Source organism: Neopsephotus bourkii, unplaced genomic scaffold, assembly GCF_033783945.1.
Source record: "Neopsephotus bourkii isolate Nb327-2 ecotype Australia unplaced genomic scaffold, CSIRO-AGI_Nbou_v1 NB_942, whole genome shotgun sequence".
Taxonomy (NCBI): Eukaryota; Metazoa; Chordata; class Aves; order Psittaciformes; family Psittacidae; genus Neopsephotus; species Neopsephotus bourkii.
Window position 1 is genome coordinate 359,388 of NW_026901436.1, and position 21,242 is coordinate 380,629.

Genomic DNA, 21,242 nt, shown 5'->3' on the forward strand with positions numbered 1-21,242 from the left:
CAACGGGAGGAATGGCATGCCAGATTTACAGCTGCTTGCATAGAAACTTCAGAGATCTGTTAGATGAATCTGTAGCTGTGTAAGGAGGCTGGATGTTAGTGAAAAAAACCAAATGTGCCCCTATAGTACTTTGGTTTAAGGATAACTTTAAATGTGGGTTTGGGAAATTGTAAATTCGCTAGCTGAGTTTTCTGTGTTCTCCAACAAGCATCTAAACACTTTTAACAGTTGTACATATCTGCAGTCTTCAGATTTCCCAGTGCTTGCATATGGCAAATAACCTTTGAAAGCAATTAATAGCTTCAGAATGGTTCCTGTTCAGGTATTACTGTTTCTAGAAGTGTGGGCTCCATCCTCTGGGATTGTGAAGTACTACAGGAGTCGAGCCTGAACAGGCTACGTTGCTGTCTAGTGAGCACAAGTTTTAATTAAGTAAATCCTTAGCTGTTTCATTACATGCATAACCAAGATATTTGTCAGCATTTTCAATCTGAAACCATAGCTTTGAGAGGTGGAAAATTCCCTGCATTGCAATAAACAGTAACACAAGAGCATGCAAAAGTCTTTGGCCTCAATGAGGGAAGGGTAGTTAATCTTGCATTCAGGATGCAGTAAGAGCACGTAATTGGGTGGTTATTGTAAATTGGCTAATGCATACAAGTTCATATTTCAGCTTATCTTTCAGTAGTACTTGTGTTTCTTTATCTTCAGGAGCAAAAAGCTGCACTTGAGTTAGAAAGACTTTCAAATGATTTTCTGTATTGTAAGGGTTTTTACACTATGGCTTTTATGCTTTGTGCCACTCTGTGTAGTTCCTCACATGAAACATTTTGTGCAAGTACTACGTTAGACTATGTAAAGCTTTCCTAATGAGGATGACTTCAAACATGAAAAGTTCAGTATGATTGGGGTGGTTTGCTTGTTTTTCTTTGTTTTGGCTTGAAACTGTTGGTATCTTAAGTAAAGATATCAGTAGCATTGGCCTCATCTATAGGTGCATGAGTACTATGGTTTATGGCCTTAACACTATGGGTAACTGTCCATCTTGATTGCAGCTCTGGCAAGTTTGGGGTATGAGAAGACCTGTGTTTTGTTCAACTGTGGAGCATTGGCAAGCCAGATTGCAGCAGAACAGAATCTAGATAATGATGAAGGACTAAAAGCTGCAGCTAAGCATTATCAGGTACAGAGCTCTGTGCTTATGCTTAGGAATTCAGAATAATTAATCTTAGAACATGGGATACGTATCTCTCAATTCTAAAGCTGTATATACCCATACGTAAATATATACACATATTTTCTCCCTCTTAATTGCAAAGGCAGTTGGCTAAGTACTTACTTGCCAGCTTGGAAGAGTTTAATCCCCTAGAATTCTGCATGCTCCTTCCCCCAAGCGTGTTGGTAGCCTTTAACCTTCGCCTTAAGGTTTAATAATTCTAGCTAGTACAAGTTTTAGTTTTAACAAGTTTTACAGTAATAATGTCTTTCTTCATGGTATGCATTAAAATCTCCATGTTCCTATGTTGTTAGGTGTAATCAATATACATTTCCTTATAGTCCGTCTTGATAATGCATCGGTGTAAGTGGTTCCAAGAACAAGGAATTGTTTAATGGCTAAACAATAAATGAGAGACCATACTCCAAAAAAGCTATTTTTTTAATTGTTTTATATATTCTATTTGTAGGAGAGAAAGTCTTTTTTGGAAACATGGATGCTAATGTATAATTTTGTTTTACTTAGTTTGCAAGTGGTGCTTTCCAACACATTAAAGACACGGTTCTGTCAGCATTGAATCGAGAACCTACAGTGGACATCTCTCCAGACACAGTTGGAACTCTCAGTCTTATAATGTTGGCTCAAGCCCAAGAAGTCTTCTTCTTGAAAGCTACAAGAGGTATATTTTAATCTTCAGCGTGTATGTTCATGTGTTCATTACAACTTCCACAAAAAAGTCACAAGTGTGTCAAGTTGGTAAGAGGTTGTAAAGGGCCTTTCAGAAGTTAGTTTTGCCTTTACTGCATTTTCTCCCCCACACCCTTGGAGGTCATTAAAGGCAAACTACAGGTGCCACTTTTGTCTAAAGGTTCACCTCACAGTGCAGTTTTCTGCCTGCCTTTCCTTTTTATGTCCAAAACAGTTGGTCTCCATAGTTAGAAAGGATTTTGTTGGTTTATGTGTTTCCCCCTTGAGAACAAGACATTCTCTAAACTGAGAGTACCAGAAACAGTTCATAGGGGTTTTGCCACTACTCCCCTCCTCCCCTGTCTGAGAAAGGGTTTCTGGAGAATTTAGAAAGCAATGACTGTACTAGGAAAGAAAGGCAATGTCCTAAGAGTTAAGGGAAACAAAATCTGTTTGCTCCTAATTTTGACAGAGTGACTCTGACCAAGTCTAACTTTGGGTATGCCCAGTTTATCTTGGAAAATGAAGTTCTGCAGGTAGAACAAAAAATGATGTCCCTAACTGTTAAAGGGTGATTGTGAAACGATGATTCAGAGGATGCAAGTTCTAATACAGCTGTTAAAGAACATAGGCTTGAAAGAATTTTCCTGTGGAACAGTCCAGTCTTTGGTACAAGATCTTTCTCTTTCCTATTCTGCTTTTCTGTCTGTATTTACAAGAGATTGTGCATCTAGAAATTACAGATAAAGTAAAACTAAGGACATAGAGGTCATGTGTGATAGGCGATCAACTGCTCTCTCCCCGCATTGTTTGAGATATAGTGGAGAAAGGGGTTAACTGGGATGTTTCTTCTCTTCACAGGGAAGATCCTTGAAAAATTCCTGTAGCTTTACTGCCTTCAGGAGAATCTCAAGGAGAAACTCTTGTCCTCCAGCCAACTGATAAATTAAGTTTATATTCTTTATCATTCTGCCGGTACTATTTTAGTCTCTGGCTATTTGGACATTGCTTTGAAATAAATTTGTGTAACAAATGCCTGGAACTTTTCTTCAGGGCAGAAGCAGGTGCTTAACCTCATTTTGCATGAGAAATAGATCTGTCTGTCACCTGGATTCTTCTTACCCAAACATGAAAAAGACAAAGCAAAACTGGTTCCAAACCATGTGTGCCCAGAGAAATGAAGATTTTTGTGTCTGCTCCCAGGACAACAGGTTTGCCAGTGTTAGAAGGACAGTGGGGTTAATAATCATCTGACTATGGAGGCTGTAGGTGTTGCCACATGTAGAGGTTCTTTCCCTTGGCATTTGTGAAGATTCATGTTTGACATCTTAATTTATGTCAGCAGCCTGTTTTTCAAGGGGAAATGCTTCAAAGTTTGATCTCGAAACTCAAGTTTAGCTTCTTGCTGTGTTGACTGTTTACCTTAGTTGCAATCTTTTGGTTCCTCTTGTGTGAGACAGTCCATTCAGCAGCTTACTGGCTGATAATGGTATTTCTGATAGAACCAAAGTTTAGTCACAAGTTGAAGTGTTTGGCAAAACCCAAATTAGCCAGGGAAATCTAACTCTGCTGCATGACTACACATCAGTTCTTTAATTTCTGAGCCTTTCTTAATGCTTTCTTTAAGTGTTTTCAAGTCTGCAGGTAATGGCTATTCCATCTCAAGGCTTGTGTTGTAGCTGTGATATTTTAAAGTTACGTGAGTAGAACTAAAGAGTCTGATTGCAAAAGGTCTGTTTGGAGCTGTCTGCATGGAGAAATGAGTCTCCTCTAACACTTAGTTTGTTAAGGGAAATGTAGTTAATACGCCAGTATCTTCTTTTCCTTGAAGCTCAGGCTCTATGAAGGAGGATGCAGCTACCATACACTAGGTGGGGCTAGAAGGACACTCTTAAGTTTTATTTCATTTGGCTTTATTAAGTATTTAGTGCACTAGACAGAAACATTTTAACAGAGAAGTGATTTGCTGTATCTCATACTCCTTCCTCTGTTTGTCATCTAAATCCTGTTCCACAGTGAAAAGTTCTTTCTGGCATTTACCTCATAGAAGGTAAATAGATTCAATCATAGCTCATGCTTGAAGTGCTGTAGATAGATGTGTGAGTATGCAGGAATGACCACTTGGGAATTCTTTTGGTTTAATTTTGGCAGTTAAGCATACTCTGCAGATTTCCTGGTCTCTCCATATGCCTCCTTCCCCCCCACTATGGTTATGTGTCTGGCAGTATGTGAAAGTCACCTGAATTGGAGGATGCTTCTTTGTAAGGGTTGCTATTTTGAGTGGATGGCTGACATTTGTATTGATAGCCTGCCTTCTCTTGGAAGGCTGAATTGCTAGTGCAGGCCAGAGGTGATTATGGAAGGAGATAAAGATAGAGCCAGCATGTTCCTGCTTTAACAGTTTTAGCTTCAGGAACAGGGTGAGAACGTGAGGCAGGGAATACCACAGCCTCTAGGCACATGCAGCTCTGATGAAGTAGTGGGTATCACTTGGAGGAGCTGTGGTTATTTTTGTCAGCAGCTGCCCAGAGTTTTCTTGTACCACTGCCTGAACCTTCAGTGTCATGATGCAAGTAGAAAATCTGGAAACTGCTTTGGATGTCGACAGAAGAATGGAATCCCACCTTTTTGAGTTATCATGCCAAGCTGGTTTTGCTGTTTGAAGTCATTTACCTGCTCACTTGTAAAGCCTGATGATAATCATTCTTAATTTTTTCTCCCCTTTCCCCAGATAAAATGAAAGACGGTATCATAGCCAAACTAGCTAATCAAGCTGCAGATTACTATGGAGATGCTTACAAACAATGTCAATATAAAGATACTTTGCCCAAGGTTAGTAAATCTGATGGAAATAATCTGGGATGTGCTGTTATTGTGAATAACTGTTGACAATGTACTTGATGAAATACACTTGAAGTGTATCCTCAAGAAAAGCTGACATGTACATTTAAGGGAGCTGAGCCTGTAATTTGAAATAGAGTGAAGAATCTAGGAAGCAAAAGAAAGTGTGGGGTTTTGGGTTTTGTTTAAGTAAAATCTTATTACATGAAGTGTGTTTATTTGTAACACATTTCATTTAAAGTGAGCTTGAAATGTTTATGATGGCGTTAAGGGATGCCTTCTTAGCACTTAATGCCTTACTAAACCTGTTTTTCAAACTAACACTTCCTAATGGGGCTTAACTGGCTTCTAGTCTCAATGTGTTTATGTGACGTTTGCTCTCATGTTGACAGCTGAATACAGTGGTATTGTTCACTTACCTGTTCATGAAAAGCATGACTGGAAGTCAGAGTGTGTCCTCTGTTCTTCTGCCTGCCTTCTTCTCTTTCTCCACCCCAAAACAGTCTTGATACTACTTGTAAAGTGTTTCAGTTTAGTCCTGAGTGTTCATTTGAGAGCTGTTGGATTTGGAAGATGCAGAAGGATGTTTTTTTCACACTGCATATACGTACTGTGTAACAGAAATGAGCAGGTTTTCAATGTATCAAATGTGTCAATTACTTTCAAATCATAAAATAACTATCTGTTATGCAGTGTTACAAATGTAAAACATTTACTTAGTTTTGATATTCTTGGACTCTTGAAATCTGTATCTAGTTAAGGAGGAGGTTGTTTTCTCTAGTGCTTTTTTGTGCATGTCCCTGAGAAGCATCCCTTGTTCCAGATTTGCAGCTGGTTTCATAACTCTGAAGATAACTATTGAAGAGGTCTTTCTTGTTACAAAGAAGATATGAAATATACTAGATTTACTAAAAGTACACCAGAAAACATACTGAAAATATTATTACCAGTGATAAATGGAAGTGATTGATGTTTGGTCCTATAACTTGAGATGCAGTCTTAGTCAAACAGTTGCCAGAGTATTTGCTGAAAGCATTTTTATTCCCGCAGCAGGGGGGGGAAAGTCAGGTCATGTTCCCCCCACTCTCCCAGGTTTCTAATGCAGTATAGAATCTTGATAATGCTGGGAACTGTATGAGTAAGGGCTACTGTGCTGAAGTAAAAGTAGGTGTTTTTATTCTTAAGCAGTACCTTACACAAATGCCTTTGTTGGCCAGTCAGTGGCTTTTCAGGTGTATTGGAGGAGTGGGAGGGTGTTTTTTAAAGTTAACTTGATATCTTGCTTGGCTGCAGCTTGCTGGATGATTTTATGTATGCACATATTTCCTCTTACCCATTCTGTGTCCTTTTATGGATTGGGCCAATTTCTCACTTAGGTCTTATAGAATCATAGAACACTTAGGGTTGGAAAGGACCTTAAGATCATCTAGTTCTAACCCCCCTGCCATGGGCAGGGACTGATTTCTGAGAGGCAATAAGTTATAATAAAGGTGTTGCTTTGTCTTTGGTTGTGGACCATTCTAAGCCATAGATCTGCTCCCTGTTCCAGGTGCAAAGTAATCTGTCAACTGATTATGTGAAAGGATATAGTAAGGTTTGCTGGCTCCATGAGTTAACACCAGCTCTGAGAACAGCTAAGTGTTCAGGAGTGTGAAATGAAATAGAAGTTGATAGGATGTGCCAGATACCAGTTGTAAGGCCTCCCACACCTTCACATTTACCCTCTTTGATTTGTTTTCATTTCTGGGGCTGCAGCAAGTTTGCACATCTGTGAAGAAGCAGGTCTTTTTATACTGAGGTGTTTAAAGCATCACTGTGGTTTTCCAGTGCACCTGGATTTAAGAAATAAAACAATAAGGCAAAATCCTTGATCAAAGACAGTGCCCGTACTGTGGGCTGCATCATAATGTTTTCTTCATGTCTTGGTTGTTACTCCTGCGAAGATAAGTCCATTTACATAAGTGTAAAAATGATTTCTAAGTTGCTTTCCATGTCAGCAGTTACTTGGGCTCTTTATTTCTTCCTTGCTTTTGTAATTGTAGAGTTACTTTCTTGCTGGATCTGATGCTCTTTTAAGTGAAATTGCCTTCTTAAATTAAAAAATCCCAACAACCAAACCAAGCCAAACCCCTGCCAAGGACTGTATTCTTCCCCCACCTTCTCAAACCGTTGTGTCTTGGCTTTGTCTTAGGGGCATTTGGGTGCGTTCTTTCAACTGTCCTTTCTAATACATGCATGCATTTCTAATCTTTGAAGTAAATGTTGTGACTTCATGGCTTGAATTTAAATCACAGTTTATCTGAAATCATCAACACACAGTTTTGCAACAACAGACCAAAACAAGGAGAAACAAAAAAGGATTCAATCCATGCCAAGTCCCATGGCCTCTTGACATTTACCTCTAACATTTTAACCTATCTAAACCATTAATTGGGTGATTCTAATTTCCTTTTCTTCTTCCTTTTTCTTCCTGCATCCCATGTTGTCTGTGGTGGTTAATGTGGTTGGACTTTCCCCTGGTCAGTATTTTTATTTCCAGGAGGTGTTTCCTGTTCTGGCCGCAAAGCACTGCATTATGCAGGCCAATGCAGAGTATCATCAGTCTATCCTGGCAAAACAGCAGAAGAAATTCGGTGAAGAAATTGGGAGGTTACAGGTGGGTAATGGATTTTTCTGCTCTGAATACTATGGGAAAACTATGAATCCTGAAAAGCTGGCTCAGAGTACTGAAATCCAAATAACCAAGCATGAAATGTACTCAAAAACTGCAAAGTGTGTTTTTTCACATGAATTTAATCATCATCAGCAGCTAAAAAGAGGAGAGGTGTGTCTGTAGCCTTTGTAAAAATGGGTTTTAATGATTTTTGGGCAGTTTGATACTGCCTGACACCCGTAAGTCTTCATCTTTACGTTTGCAGAAGCTTTTTACCTCAGTGTAGCTAATATAACAGATTTTAAAATACATTTTCTTAAGTCCCCATAATATTAGAAGTCTGCTTGGTTAAACCTAACTCCTTTCCTGCAGTCCTGATTTAAATCTGACAGTTTTGAAAAGCATACAAACAGTTGTATTTTTAGACTTCATAGACTTCTGCCTCTCTATCTGGTTTCTAGAGGAACTTGGCTATGGATGTTGTAATGAATAGGGTCTTGTCTTAAGTACAATGGGGGGAAAATGGCTAAAAATAACTATTTTGTTCAAATCCTTTGGGGGGGGGGATAAAGAAGTGCTGTTTTAGCTGATCTTATAGGATGTTTGTGCAGTATCTGTTTCCTGATAGGCAGAGAGCTTGGAGACTTGCAGAAGACTGTCCTGTTGACTCTTTAGAAGTTGCCACTATGCCTTTATTGAGTTGGTGCACAGTGAAGTCTTAAACATGGTTTGTTTTGTATGTTTACCTGACAATGAGTTGCCGATATGAGCTTCTAATAGCAGTTATATAGTAAGTGTATTACTGGGTGATAGATGTAGGTGTATCTGCTGTTTGTTTTTGAGTTTAACTCTGCTTTCCAGCTCTCCTAGTATTTCACTGTAATAGAATACTAATATTTACTTTGTTTTTTAGTGTTCACCCAGGACAGGTCTGGCTGTATCAAATTCACTATTATTGTTAAGTTCTATAGGAAATTAACTTGTGACCATGACTTTTCTGTGGCTATCTGGGAAGCTCATTTGTTTTCCCAAGCATAGATGAAAGGAAAAAGCCAAGTTGTTTTAATTGTAACTGTATTTAAAAATTTCTTTTAGCATGCAGCAGACTTAGTGAAAACGGTGGCGTCTCGTTATGATGAATATATAAATGTGAAAGATCTGGTTGACAAAATCAACCGTGCACTTACAGCCGCCAAGAAAGACAACGACTTCATTTACCATGACCGGGTTCCTGACCTGAAAGACTTGGAGTCCATTGGAAAAGCCAGTCTTGTGAAGTCTACTCCAGTTGTTGTTCCACTCAGTCAGAAATTCACTGGTGAGTGAAGTGTGTAGAGTGCACAGGGTCACTGTCACCTTGTGACACCTGGGTACCACCACCAGCGTTCATTTGTACCAGGTCAACATCTGCTTTGGAATTCTACTGAGTGTACAGTAGTGGTTTTGAGAGTGTGGTTTGTCTTTTCCAGTTTGGTGTTCCACTACTTGGTGATGGAAGTACTGGAAGAATAAACCAGAGCTTGAAGATCATCATCTGCAATGTGTTCCTCTCTTATTTTTCTCATATTTTCTCAGCAACTGTGTTTTGTATATTAAACCAGCCTTTTTAATTTCAGAAAGAGCACTAATACAAGGGAAAGGTATCAAATTGTACCCCCTTAAAAAACCTAGCTGCTGGCTTTCCATAAGGCTGAAATAGAATCATAGAATCATAGAATAGTTAGGGTTGGAAAGGACCTTAAGATCATCAAGTTCCAACCCCCCTGCCATGGGCAGGGATACCTCGCTCTAAACCATATTACCCAAGGCCTCGTCCAACCTAGCCTTGAACACTGCCAGGGATGAAGCATTCATAACCTCCCTGGACAACCTATTCCAGTGCATCACTAATAGTGTTAGTTTGTTGGTTGTACAGGGGAGTTCTGAAAAGTGATCCTCCCTTCCTGTTCTAATTTTGGTCCTTTGAGGAAGCAAAAATAAAAATGAAGCCTTAAGAATAATCTGATTTGTAATCCTACAGTTGTTTTAAATACCATGCCTTTAAGTTAGAAATAACCTAATTTCAGTCTTAAAAACTGAAATCTAACCTAAACACCTGTAGAAATAAAACAGTGTTTTTAGGACATCCTGGGGTGTTGGGGAGTATCTTAAGCTGTTCAGCTCAGTCTCTGTTCTACAGCCTGAGTAACAGAGCTGTTAAGATGTTTGTGTCCTTTTACCTTCACGGTGCAACTTGAGTAATTTATCCTACTTGAATTGCAGACCTGTTTGAGAAGATGGTTCCATTGCAAGTTCAGCAGTCTGTGAGTGTTTATAACCAGAGGAAGGCAGATCTAGTGAACAGGTTAATAGCCCAGATGAGAGAAGCCACAAACCTGGCAAATGGGTAAGTATGGCTTCTTGTGAAGTTTCTCCAGAGGAGCTGTGGAGCAGCCTACGAGCATCAGTTGCCTTGCAGCCTGCAGACATCCAGATTGCAGCAGCAGTTTTGCATAACTGTATGGTAGGCTGGCAAACTTAAGCCATAGAGGGGTATTTAGAACTACTTTTCTGCAGACTGAAAGCTTATAAAGAACAAACAGCTTTTCGTTTTCTTCAGTCTTCCCTTATTTTTGAGAGTCTGACACTTGCTCAGAAAAAGTTCCAGTACCATGAATTTGAAGGTATTTCACATTCCAGCTTGGTTGTACTGGTGACTCAATAAATTACATCCCCCCAAAAAAAGAAAGAATAAATTGTTCTTTACAATAAATAATTATAAAAAATCATATCAAGCTGAAAGATAAGAATGTAACTCAAGGCATTTGGTTATCTACCAGATAGTTACTGCTAAAAACATTTGCCATGTTTTGTAAGTGCTAAAGACTTGGGCTTGTTTAGTGTTTTAAGAGCTTTGAAACATGTTTTTGGTAAGGTATACACTAGGAATAATTCAGAGTTTTCAGTCTGAGATTTCTGTCCAGGAGTACATTATGCTCTGTTTCCATTCTGGTTGACTGAGTGGTTGTTTGGATGGCAGTGTTATTTACAGGATAAAGCTACAGACAAGCTGTTGTTTAACATGTTGACTTTTTCAGTGTGTTGGCTTCCCTCAATCTTCCTGCTGCTATCGAAGATGTGTCTGGGGATACTGTGCCTCAGTCTATTTTGACCAAGTCTAAGTCTGTGATTGAACAGGGAGGAATTCAGACTGTTGATCAGCTGATCAAAGACCTGCCTGAACTGCTACAAAGGAACAAAGAAATTTTGGATGAAGTAAGTGAGCTCAGCTAACACTGAGATGTTGCTAAAAAACACCACCACTGAACTTCTGCCTCTTCAAGTGGCAATAGGAAAAGTTCTCAATGAACCAAAATGCCTGTAACTTCACTAGCACTTTAAAAACATGTCATACAAGTTTTGAGTCGATACAAAAACTGTGCTGTCACATGTGCCTGTTCCCTTACAAGTGTTTTGTTTCTCAGAGTGTTGGGGTGGGGAGGGAAGCATTCTAGAGAGATGTTGGGTGATTTGTGCCTTTCAAGCCTGTGTTTTGCTTAGCAAATTAAACTTAGGAAGAATGTATCAACATTCTTCATATATTCAACACTATCTGTTTCATGTTGAGAACAGTGTATAATGCATGTAACGTTTTTCTCTTGTAGTCACTAAGATTATTAGATGAAGAAGAAGCAACAGACAATGACCTGCGTACAAAATTCAAAGAGCGCTGGCAGAGGACTCCATCCAATGATCTCTATAAGCCTTTACGGGCAGGTAAAGGTCATGCTTTGGATTGTGGGGATGCTCTGAAAATGGCCATTCTCATTGTGTAAATTAGTTTGGTAAATATTTGTAAAGATACAAATGTGTGGTTCGGTTGACACACTGGAGGGAAGGGATGGCATCCAGAGGGACCATGACACGCTTGGGAGGTGGGCAGATGCCAGCCTTATGAAGTTCAGCCGTGCCAAGTGCAAGGTCCTACACCTGGGTCAGAGCAATCCCAGGCACAGCTACAGGTTGGGCAGGGAAGAGATTCAGAGCAGCCCTGCGGAGAAGGACTTGGGGGTGCTGGTCAATGAGAGACTGAACATGGGCAGCTTCAGTGTGTGCTTGCAGCCCAGAAAGCAACCGTATCCTGGGCTGCATCAAAAGGAGCGTGACCAGCAGGTCAAAGGAGGTGATCCTGCCCCTCTGCTCTGCTCTTGTGAGACTCAGAGCACTGTGTGCAGTTCTGGTGTCCTTAACATAAAAAAGACATGGATCTGTTGAAACAAGTCCAGAGGAGGCCATGAGGATGATCAGGGGCTGGAGCACCTCCCGTATGAAGATAGGCTGAGAAAGTTTGGGCTGTTCAGCCTGGAGAGGAGAAGGCTGCGTGGAGACCTCATAGTAGCCTTCCAGTATCTGAAGGGGGCCTGTAGGGATGCTGGGGAGGGACTCTTCATTAGGGACTGTAGTGACAGGACAAGGGGTAATGGGTTAAAACTTAAACAGGGGAAGTTTAGATTAGGAAGTTTAGATAAGGAGGAAATTCTTTACTGTGAGGGTGGTGAGGCACTGGAATGGGTTGCCCAGGGAGGTTGTGAATGCTCCATCCCTGGCGGTGTTCAAGGCTAGGTTGGACAAAGCCTTGGGTGCCATGGTTTAGTGTGAGGTGTCCCTGCCCATGGGAGGGGGGTTGTAACTTAGATGATCTTAAGGTCCTTTCCAGCCCTCACTATTCTATGATTGTCTGAAATGTGCCAAAACATCCTTATTGCAGTCTGGAGCATTATTTGAAGTGGAGAGATGGTGTGCAGGCAGAAAATTCCCTGCTGTTCGTGCACCGATGCAGTGTGTGTGCATGCTGAAGTTTCAGAAAGCATGTGTGATGGAAAACATCTGTCCTCCCAAGAATCTGGTTATATGTTACCTCTTAAATACTTCAGTGTACTTAAAGCCATCACTAGAACATGGTTTTGGTGTGCTTAGTGTGTGTTGGCTTGAAGCTAACAAGGGACTGATACTGCTACCTTAGTTTTTGGAGAGTTATGGGGATTTATGTCTTGGGAGTAGCTCAAACCAGTGTTTGTTCAATTACTGCATATGCTTCTGTGGAGAATTAATATCTGTGCCTAGTTTATGCACTACTTAAAAGATAACTTGGAAGCTTAAGTTTACTTGTAAGTCTTAACTTCATGATGCACAGGCTCATAGAAATGTATGGAGACTTGCTGAAAAGCATGAAAACTGCTCTGATGCAAGTCTTGGATGGAGCAAGGTTTGAAATCACCTAAACACTGTTGTGTTTTCTTCCCTTCCTACCACCAGAGGGAGCAAACTACCACAATATCTTGAATAAAGCTGTGCAAGCAGATGGCCAAGTTAGGGAGCGCTATCAGTCTCACCGGGACACCATTGCCCTTCTCTGTAAGCCTGAGGCAGAACTCAATGCAGCCATTCCTTCTGCCAACCCGGCAAAAACATTACAAGGGAGTGAGGTAAAGCATTGAAATTTGTCCTTAGGAATGGAAGTGCTATTTAGCTAAGTAAACTTGCATGAATTGGTGTGAATGCTGACCCTTAGCTGCTCTTGTTTCTGTCACAATTGATACAGGAGGTGACAAACATCTGGAATTTACTCAAGTGTATTTTGTAACACTTAGTACATGCAAGTTCAGTCACCGTGGACAGCAGGAGTGTGGATCTGTTATAAAAGGAGCAATTCCTGATGGATATTCTGAAGTAGGGTGGTGGGGTGTAGTGCTCAGGTCTTGGGGCAGTCAGTCAATGTAAAACACACGGCCTAGCATTTTAAATTGTTAGAAAGTCATGTCTCGCAGCAATACGGTTAGTTTTCTGTAGGAGTGATTTGAAATCAGTGGGTTTGCCATTTTTAGGCTATCCTATTGAAGATGTCTGATCAATTTAAAGAAGATTTCAAAATCCTCATAATCACTCAGTGTTATTAGTGAAAGCAAAACTTTAGAAGAGAATATAGCTTGAGATATGCTTGAAGATCTTCGTTCCATTGCATTTTGTCCTGGTTTGGCACCTTAAACACCTATAAACAAGTACTCATGCAGTAGTGTTGGCAGTGTCAGTGAGGGGTGTAAGATGGGAGCAAGTAATAGAGTACACTTCTGCAGTGATTCCTCCGAATGTGCTGACTTCTGACTATTTTCATTGCCTAGGTTGTTAATGTCTTAAGAACTTTGCTGGCCAATCTGGATGAAGTTAAGAAGGAGAGAGAACAACTTGAAAATGACCTGAAATCTGTAAACTTTGACATGACAAGCAAATTCCTGACGGCGCTTGCACAGGATGGTGCTATAAATGAGGAGGCAATCTCTGTGACTGAGTTGGACAGAATTTATGGGAGTTACACACAGAAAGTGCAAGAGTCCCTAAAGAAGCAGGAAGAACTCCTCAAAAACATTCAGGTACAGCATGTTGTATGTCCTCCTTAACCAAGGAGCAATGATTACTTCTCCAGTACTTCAGAAGTCTCACTTGGCTTTCTGCTCTGTTTTGCTGTCATAGGCCAGTTGATAACTCCTTTACCTGTCTGATCACTGAAAGATACAGGGGTGGTTTTGTGTTCAGTGGAAATGAACATAAATTTCCATCAGACTCATCCAGAGCTCTTAAGTGTCAATTCTCTTGGACCTTTTCTTCCCCAATTCTGCATTTTTCTTTTGCCCTTGAAAGAAGCCTAAGAGGTTTTTTTAGGTTTGTTTTGATTTTTTTTTCCTCTCATCTGATCTTAATACTTCTTTCTGGGATAACTGGAATGGGTTGTCCAGGGAAGTTGTGAATGCTCCATCCCTGGCGGTGTTCAAGGCCAGGTTGGACAGAGCCTTGGGTGCCATGGTTTAGTGTGAGGTGTCCCTGCCTATGGCAGGAGGGTTGGAACTGGATGATCTTAAGGTCCTTTCCAGCCCTAGCTATTCTATGATACTAACAGGAGGCCTGTCTACTAGAGGGCATTTTGGGTCTCAGACGTACATCTTGGTTTGTTCCTAATTGATATTTACAAAGTGCAAAGCTCATCTAAGTGAAAATTGAAGTTTATTTGTAAATTCAGCCTGAATTTGTCAGTAATGCTGGAGTCAAGTATCTGAAACATCTGGCAAAAGAGGAACTCTTGGTGCTTGGACAAGTGACAAAAAACTAACAGGGCCAGTTTGTGCACAGGATTACTTACAGCTTCTGACTGCAACTTGGATTGCAAGAACAAAGGGGAAAAAACTGTTTCCAAACGACCATATGGCTCGTGTTTATCAAGTGTTTTGTGTTCAGATATCTTTTAACATGATAAACTTTTAAAATCCTGATGGATGTTACTTTGATGTTTGAATGTCCTAGAGTTCAAGTGTGGCTGCTTCCGGCAGCTAAAATAGGCTTCTTAAGTTAGCTTGTTTGTTTCTTTTCCCTAAAGAAATGACATGTAGGTAGGTGATCCTTCTGGATGTTTTCCACTTCTCTGTCCTCTTAATAACTTGCCAATGTCAACCAAAGTTGAGGTAGCACTTCCTAAAAGTACTAACTTCAAGTGTGATTGTGTGAATATCAGTGGAGGAAAGAGCCTAATGAATATAGCCTCTGAGAGAGTCTGCTTGAGAATGAGCTGAAAGTGGCCCACAGGAGACTGATAATTAACTGATAGCTAATGCCAGTGTATAGCTCTGAAATAGTCACTGCGTGTGGCAGATGGCAAGTGTCAGGAAGCACAGTGTGTGGATGGGAGGTGAAGAAAGGTGACATGGTTTAGTGTGAGGTGTCCCTGCCCATGGCAGGGGGGTTGGAGCTGGGTGATCTTAAAGTCTTTTCCAACCTAAACCATTCTATGATTCTAAAGGCAGGTATTGGGGAAAGGGGATAGAAGCAAGGACACCAAAATATGTAGAATCTAGCATCAAACCAGCTTGCATTATTTTCACTGCTTATTATTTTCCCTTCTTCTAAGAATGCACATCAGGATTTCTCAAAGATGAAACAATCAAACAACGAATCCAATTTAAGAGAAGAAGTTCTCAAGAACTTGGCTGTGGCAAACGACAACTTCGTGGAACTTGTTGCCAATTTGAAAGAAGGCACAAAGGTACAGTAATGCTGAAGGGTGATTTGCTTACCCAGTGAGACATGGATAAACTCTGCAGGCATGCTGGAATGAGGTACACTTTTGAGGAGCTCACTGCTGAAGTGAGGACAGGGAGTTGCTTGAATTTTGGTTGTTTTGACAGCTGTGAAATGCTGCTTTGTTCCTATCTGAAAAGTAAGCTTTTCTAATTACTGATTTATATCTAAACCAGAAAAAGTTGTTAATTACAGCTGAGTAAACGATGCTGAAGTTACCCAGATGAGCCATGTTATCTAAAGAACTCTTTCATCTGTTCTCCCACGGTATTTAATCACCTTATCAAATTTTGGTTCATATACTACCATGCATATGTGAGGAAAGATGAGGAGAGCTTTATTTAGCTTGCTTTTATTGATCTGAGCATCTGGAAGGGTGTCTTACTGCTTCTGTATTAAGTACTTTTTGCTGGCTTATTGATAGCTCACTAGAGGGCAATAAAACTGAAATGTCTGTCCAAATGAAATGCATGGAAATGACTGAAGGCAGGAAAATGAAAAGAAAAAAAATACCATTAAAAATTGTTAATCACCAGGTGTGATCTAGTTTTATTCTGGTTTTAATGTGTTTTGTAGTAGCCTTTACCTTTATAGACAAACCCTCATGTATAAGAACCCCACAAAATGATCTGGTTTTACAGGGATGGACAACAGCTGACTGATACTTGGTTTTGAGAAGCAGACTAAAAGGCACTAGCAAACTTTACTGGAATGGCAGGTTTTAGGCACTGTAATAACACAAAGCCTATAACTAGATTGAGATGTAGAAACATGCAAGTGTATTGACTGAGCATGCTCTTGTTGGGTCTTTTCTCTTAACTAGTTTTACAATGAGCTGACGGAACTCCTGCTGAAATTCCAAAACAAATGCAGTGACATTGTCTTTGCTCGCAAGACTGAAAGAGACGAACTGCTCAAGTAAGATTTCAGTGTTTTGTTTAAGCTTTGTAAGAAACATTAAGTATATATCAGAAGTTAATCTTTGGGGATGTGTTTGTTGTGGTACTTGATGAAATGAGAAAGGGAGAAGAGGTGTGTAAGACTGTCACCTTTTGCCTTAATGCTAGACCCACTCTCCCCTTGTCTTTCCTATCATTAGGAAAGTGATAGGAGAAATAAATGGAATAATGTACTTTGGTGTCTGTGCTGTTCCTATGTACAGTTCTGCATGAATCTGTTTCATCTGACCGTGATTTCACTCTTAGTTCTTTTTGGCATGCATTTGTTACTTTTATTTTACTCTTTCCTTTGAGGAACCTCTGGTCTCTGCACCTTGCTCCTGCTGTGATTTTTGGCTTGAGAAATTAGATAACTGCAGCAGCATGTGATTGCCTTCCATGTGCCCAGTGTGGTGGGGAGGAACAATGTTGGTGTTCTACCTCTGCTGGGTAGTCTGCTCTGGTCTCATACTGTATCATTGGTTAGATATGTGGGTTGCCTACACTGCTGGCATATTTTGTCCTTCATGGGAAGGAAAGCATTGCTTTTGTCTCCCACACATGATCAGGTTAGGGATGGTATGCTTTAGGTGTCATTTATGGGCTCTCAAGAGGAAAGCATAACTGAAAAGCTACCTGTTAATCAGTGTTCTTTAGCAGAGCATGTAGCCTTTTCTAAACAGGGCTGGTTGCTATTGTAGTTTCAGCTGGTGAAACTGCAGTTGTGTGCATGGACCATATTGTCAATGGGATGCTCAGCCCTTAGGTTTTCTTACCTGACTTCACTCTTTGTAGAACTGTTCCTTTTCAGTTGGGCATGGTGCTTCTGACTGTATACAATCTCTTCTACTTCATATGCTCATGAAACTCAGGATCTGTAGGCTGCCTAACCAAGGCTATGGTCTGAGTAGCTCTCATTCTAATATGTTAATGTTCAGTGTTAAAGCTGTGGGTTTAGTGTTGGTCTAACATTGAGCTGAATTTTGGCGTGCTGTCTTTTACTGCCTCACGTGCTAACAGTTAACTACATGAAACCCTGTCAAGGGTTGGGGGCAATGGTCAGATTTGGGATATTTGTAATGTACATCTACAAACATTTATTTCTCAGTGCACCAACCCAAAATCTGAGTAAATGTGGGGTTTTGTCCCTTCCCCACAATAAAAATACTGACTGTGAGCTACATCTTCACTTAATAAAAGTTGTTTAGATGGTTTCTTATGTAGAACTAGGAAGGTTTTGTTTCCCCACATGATGGTTGCCTATTGGATGATCAGTTTTAATAGTGTATTAGGCATCACATTTAATGTATTTAGTCATTTTGTGGTTTAATTTATTTCACTCTGGGTGGTACTGCTGTTCTGTAAGCTATTGGTCTTTGCAGTGTGATTTGAAGAGGAAAGCCATTACTTCTGTTCCTCATGTCATATTCAAAGATGTTGTGGTTTTCTTAGCTTGCACCTTGGGCTGTAGTTGCTACCTCAACTGTGCCTTTGCTGGTTTCCTCCATCTTCTGTTTCAGGTGTCAAGTTCTAACTGGTACATAATGCTCCCCTACCACTTTTACCCAAAATTGCCTGGAATTTATATGTTTTCTAATGTCTCTCTGGAGAACTTGCCCGGCCTCAAATACTGACTCCTTGCACTGGGGAATGCACTACACTGAATATGTAGCTTAGAATTACTGCCTTAAAGCTTTCCTGACAAGCTGCCTGTAAAATGATGCTGTTCAGTGGCAGCTTGTGGTGTCCCATGACACCAAAGCCTCCTTGTGTCTTACAAAGGCTAATTCCAGCACTAGAGGTAACAGAATAGAGAACTTGAAAGCTTATTTGCTGAACCATTCATTTTTTTGCCAGGGTTTTTTGGGTAGTTGTGCTTACACAGGTGTAAATGACGTTGTAAACTACCTAGCAGACTTCTTCTATCAATTCTGTTAGATGTATGGTATTTGCATGCTATATTATTTAATTTAGGACAATCTCTAAGCAATGTGGCATTGCTTTGCTTCTGTATTTGAGCATCTTTTCACATGTTAAATTCACTGACATTTACTTGTATTCCATTCTGTAGCCTTGAGGTTTCCTTAGGTTCGCAGGAAGGCTTCCAAGTTGCTAAATGTTCTGACTGTTGTGATTTCTGATCCCAAAGCTTTTGGCTAATTCCATGATCTATACCTAGTATTGAGTTGGAACATAAAGACATTATTAGAAAATAGATGTAACAGTTAATCAGAGGGTTGGCTAGAGGATTGTTTCCAATGAAGTGATTTGGACTCCAAATTCAGTTTGAGCTGCATCAGTGGTCATGCTTTAAGTATTGGATTTACCCTGTTGCCTCTCTATAGCTTAGCTTGTTGAAGTGTATGACAACAAATTCTTAAACTAAGCTGTATGTTTGCTTGTTTGTTTAATAGAGATTTGCAGCAAAGCATTGCTAGGGAGCCCAGTGCTCCCTCTATTCCTCTGCCTACCTATCAGACCACAGCAGCTGGAGGAAGCAAGCCTGCAGCATCATCAGCTCCTACTCCAGCACCCAGAACCATGGTGGTAAATACACACTACAGAAATAGGGGGTTGAAAATACTATGGAACTCCAAACTGATCTGTAACTTGTGTATATCACTCCTTAATGTTTAACGTATTTGGAAATGCATTGAAGGGAAATAGAAGGCGAGTTCCAAAGGTGCAGAGAGATGTATTATGCCCCATTGATGTTCATAATTTGCAGATTTGAAATGCAAAGCTTGTTGGTTTTTAGATGCTTCACATTATATTTAGTTTATAGAGATAGTAGAATGTCTGCTTAAAATGAAAATAGGAATAAAAATCAGCTGATCATATACGCACAGCTTTTGGTTCCAAGGCTTCCAGAAGGAAGCATCAGCTTAATCCTTTTTCTCTTGTTAGGGGACTAAACCACAGCCACCAGCACGGCCACCACCACCAGTAATTTCTGCAGCAAGCAGTTCCTCTTCTACATCAGCACCCTCTGGAACAGCTCCTGCTCCTGCTGCTGCTCCTGCTGCTCCTCCTGCTCCAGGAGCCAGCGCACCTGCAGCAAGCACTGCACCATCACAGGCACAGGGACCTCCCTACCCAACTTATCCAGGTTACCCAGGGTAAGCTATGGGAGTAGTTAAGTAGTGCTTTGTTACTCTGTTATCTAAAAGCACTTGTTTGTTGTATGTGCTGTTTTAAAATCCTTTAGTATTACAACTGAAGATGCATTTAGTGTTTGGGGCAAGGTGATATTTTTAGTTTCAGTCATACCATTCTTGCTGGAATCATTTGCTGTACCATTTGTGGGAAGGGTTCAAAAACTTAAAGCTTTTGTAGCTTGGCTTTTTTAAAGGAAAAAGGAGATAGGACTGCAGCTCCTTAACTGTGCTTTGGGGACTGTTGCCAGCCCTTGCATAATCAGTTGGTGGGTTTTATCTCAAAAGTGTTGGCATTTCTCATTTTCCAAATCTTGTTTTTTCACGAAAGATGATGAAAAATACAGAAAATATTCCAGCTTCGTGTGCTGTCTTCTGATGCTCTTTTCCATCTTTCTGGAGTCAGGATGAGCACTTGAAGGCAGATGCTCTCCTTCAGCAGCAGGCTTGGCAAATGTGAAAATATACACAGTGATGTTAAACATGAGATAATCAATTTAGATCAGTTCTAAATGCAGCAAGTTGCTTTTACTCCACCTCCTGCCTGCATCTCTGCTACAGGCAGTATCATTTGTTTCATGTTGGATCCTTGAAAGTTACCACGAGTTCTGCTGCACAGAGAGAAAGATTGAAGGAAAGCATTTGCAGTGATTGCATGTGTTCTTGTACCTATTCACGAGTTGTCTTTTGCAAATTAAGGTTATCAGTGTTTTGTAACTAAAGTATGCTTCCCTTTTGCCACAGGTATTGCCAGATGCCAATGCCAATGGGCTATAATCCATACATGTATGGTCAATATAATCTGCCGTATGCTCCTTCACCTGTCTATCAAAACCCTGGACAAGCACCATATCCGACACCTCAACAACCTGGATACCTATTTCCTCAACAGCCTTATTACCCTCAGCAATAATGTATCTGCAAAGAAGCTCTGCTTGTTAAAATTGGAGAGAAATTGGCAATAAGCATACTAAAACTTTTAGCTTCAGTTACTGTACCATACTGAACTGTATGCAGTCTATAATTCCTGTTCGTTGTTAACTGATCAGTTCTTGATTACACTAAACACCCTGAAAGATCTGCTGCAGTGGTTTAGACTGTAGACTAATACCAGAATTAGAGCCTAATTCCGTGGTCTGAAACTGTACACTACCTGTTGGCTAGACCAAAATACTTGTCTTCAGAAGTCCTGTAAGTAACAGATGGGTTCAGATGAGGAAAACGAAGCAGTGCGTGCACTGGGTGTGATATATTCTAGGGAACCATACAGCGTTTCCTTCTCTACCCTTTTGGCTTGTATTTTTTGGAGGGTTTAGTTAAAAATGCTTATTTTGTCTAATAATCAAGGCCTTGTAAATCGTCAGTAAACAAAATAAATTACTGAAGAGTGGTTTAAACACTTGGCATTCTCATTGCAGTAAGGATGTGGTTGGGGTGTCTGTAGGTTCTGTCATTTGCCTCTTGACTTGCACATAGAGGAACTTCCCAAGCGGTTAGCCTTATGACTGAGCTTCCACCTTTTCCCTGATTCTGTGTTTTTTGGGACAGAATCTGTAATTAACCATTTAAATGTTGTTAGATGGTGTCTTGCAGGTGGAATTTTCCTGTAACTTTGAGGTGTATTGGGCTAAAACATGTTCATGACTGTT

The 21,242-nt window shown here is 40.4% G+C and overlaps 1 protein-coding gene across 4 annotated transcripts in view; it reads left to right on the forward strand.

Moving 5' to 3' along the window:
• PDCD6IP (programmed cell death 6 interacting protein) overlaps nt 1-20,990 on the forward strand; it is a 30,009-nt gene extending 9,019 nt beyond the window's left edge. Inside the window, exons 4-18 of one of the 4 annotated variants that reach the window (XM_061358501.1) lie at nt 1,056-1,183; nt 1,742-1,895; nt 4,635-4,735; nt 7,269-7,400; nt 8,493-8,715; nt 9,660-9,783; nt 10,475-10,652; nt 11,042-11,153; nt 12,693-12,862; nt 13,556-13,804; nt 15,331-15,465; nt 16,324-16,418; nt 18,853-18,982; nt 19,346-19,557; nt 20,338-20,990. In XM_061358501.1, the coding sequence (XP_061214485.1) occupies nt 1,056-1,183; nt 1,742-1,895; nt 4,635-4,735; nt 7,269-7,400; nt 8,493-8,715; nt 9,660-9,783; nt 10,475-10,652; nt 11,042-11,153; nt 12,693-12,862; nt 13,556-13,804; nt 15,331-15,465; nt 16,324-16,418; nt 18,853-18,982; nt 19,346-19,557; nt 20,338-20,506 (2,312 nt within the window). In that variant the 3' untranslated portion in view covers nt 20,507-20,990. Of the gene's footprint in view, nt 1-1,055; nt 1,184-1,741; nt 1,896-4,634; nt 4,736-7,268; nt 7,401-8,492; nt 8,716-9,659; nt 9,784-10,474; nt 10,653-11,041; nt 11,154-12,692; nt 12,863-13,555; nt 13,805-15,330; nt 15,466-16,323; nt 16,419-18,852; nt 18,986-19,345; nt 19,558-20,337 lie in introns of all 4 variants that reach the window. The other 3 variants (XM_061358503.1, XM_061358500.1, XM_061358502.1) reach the window with 3 other exon arrangements.
• Nucleotides 20,991-21,242: the final 252 nt, after the last annotated feature.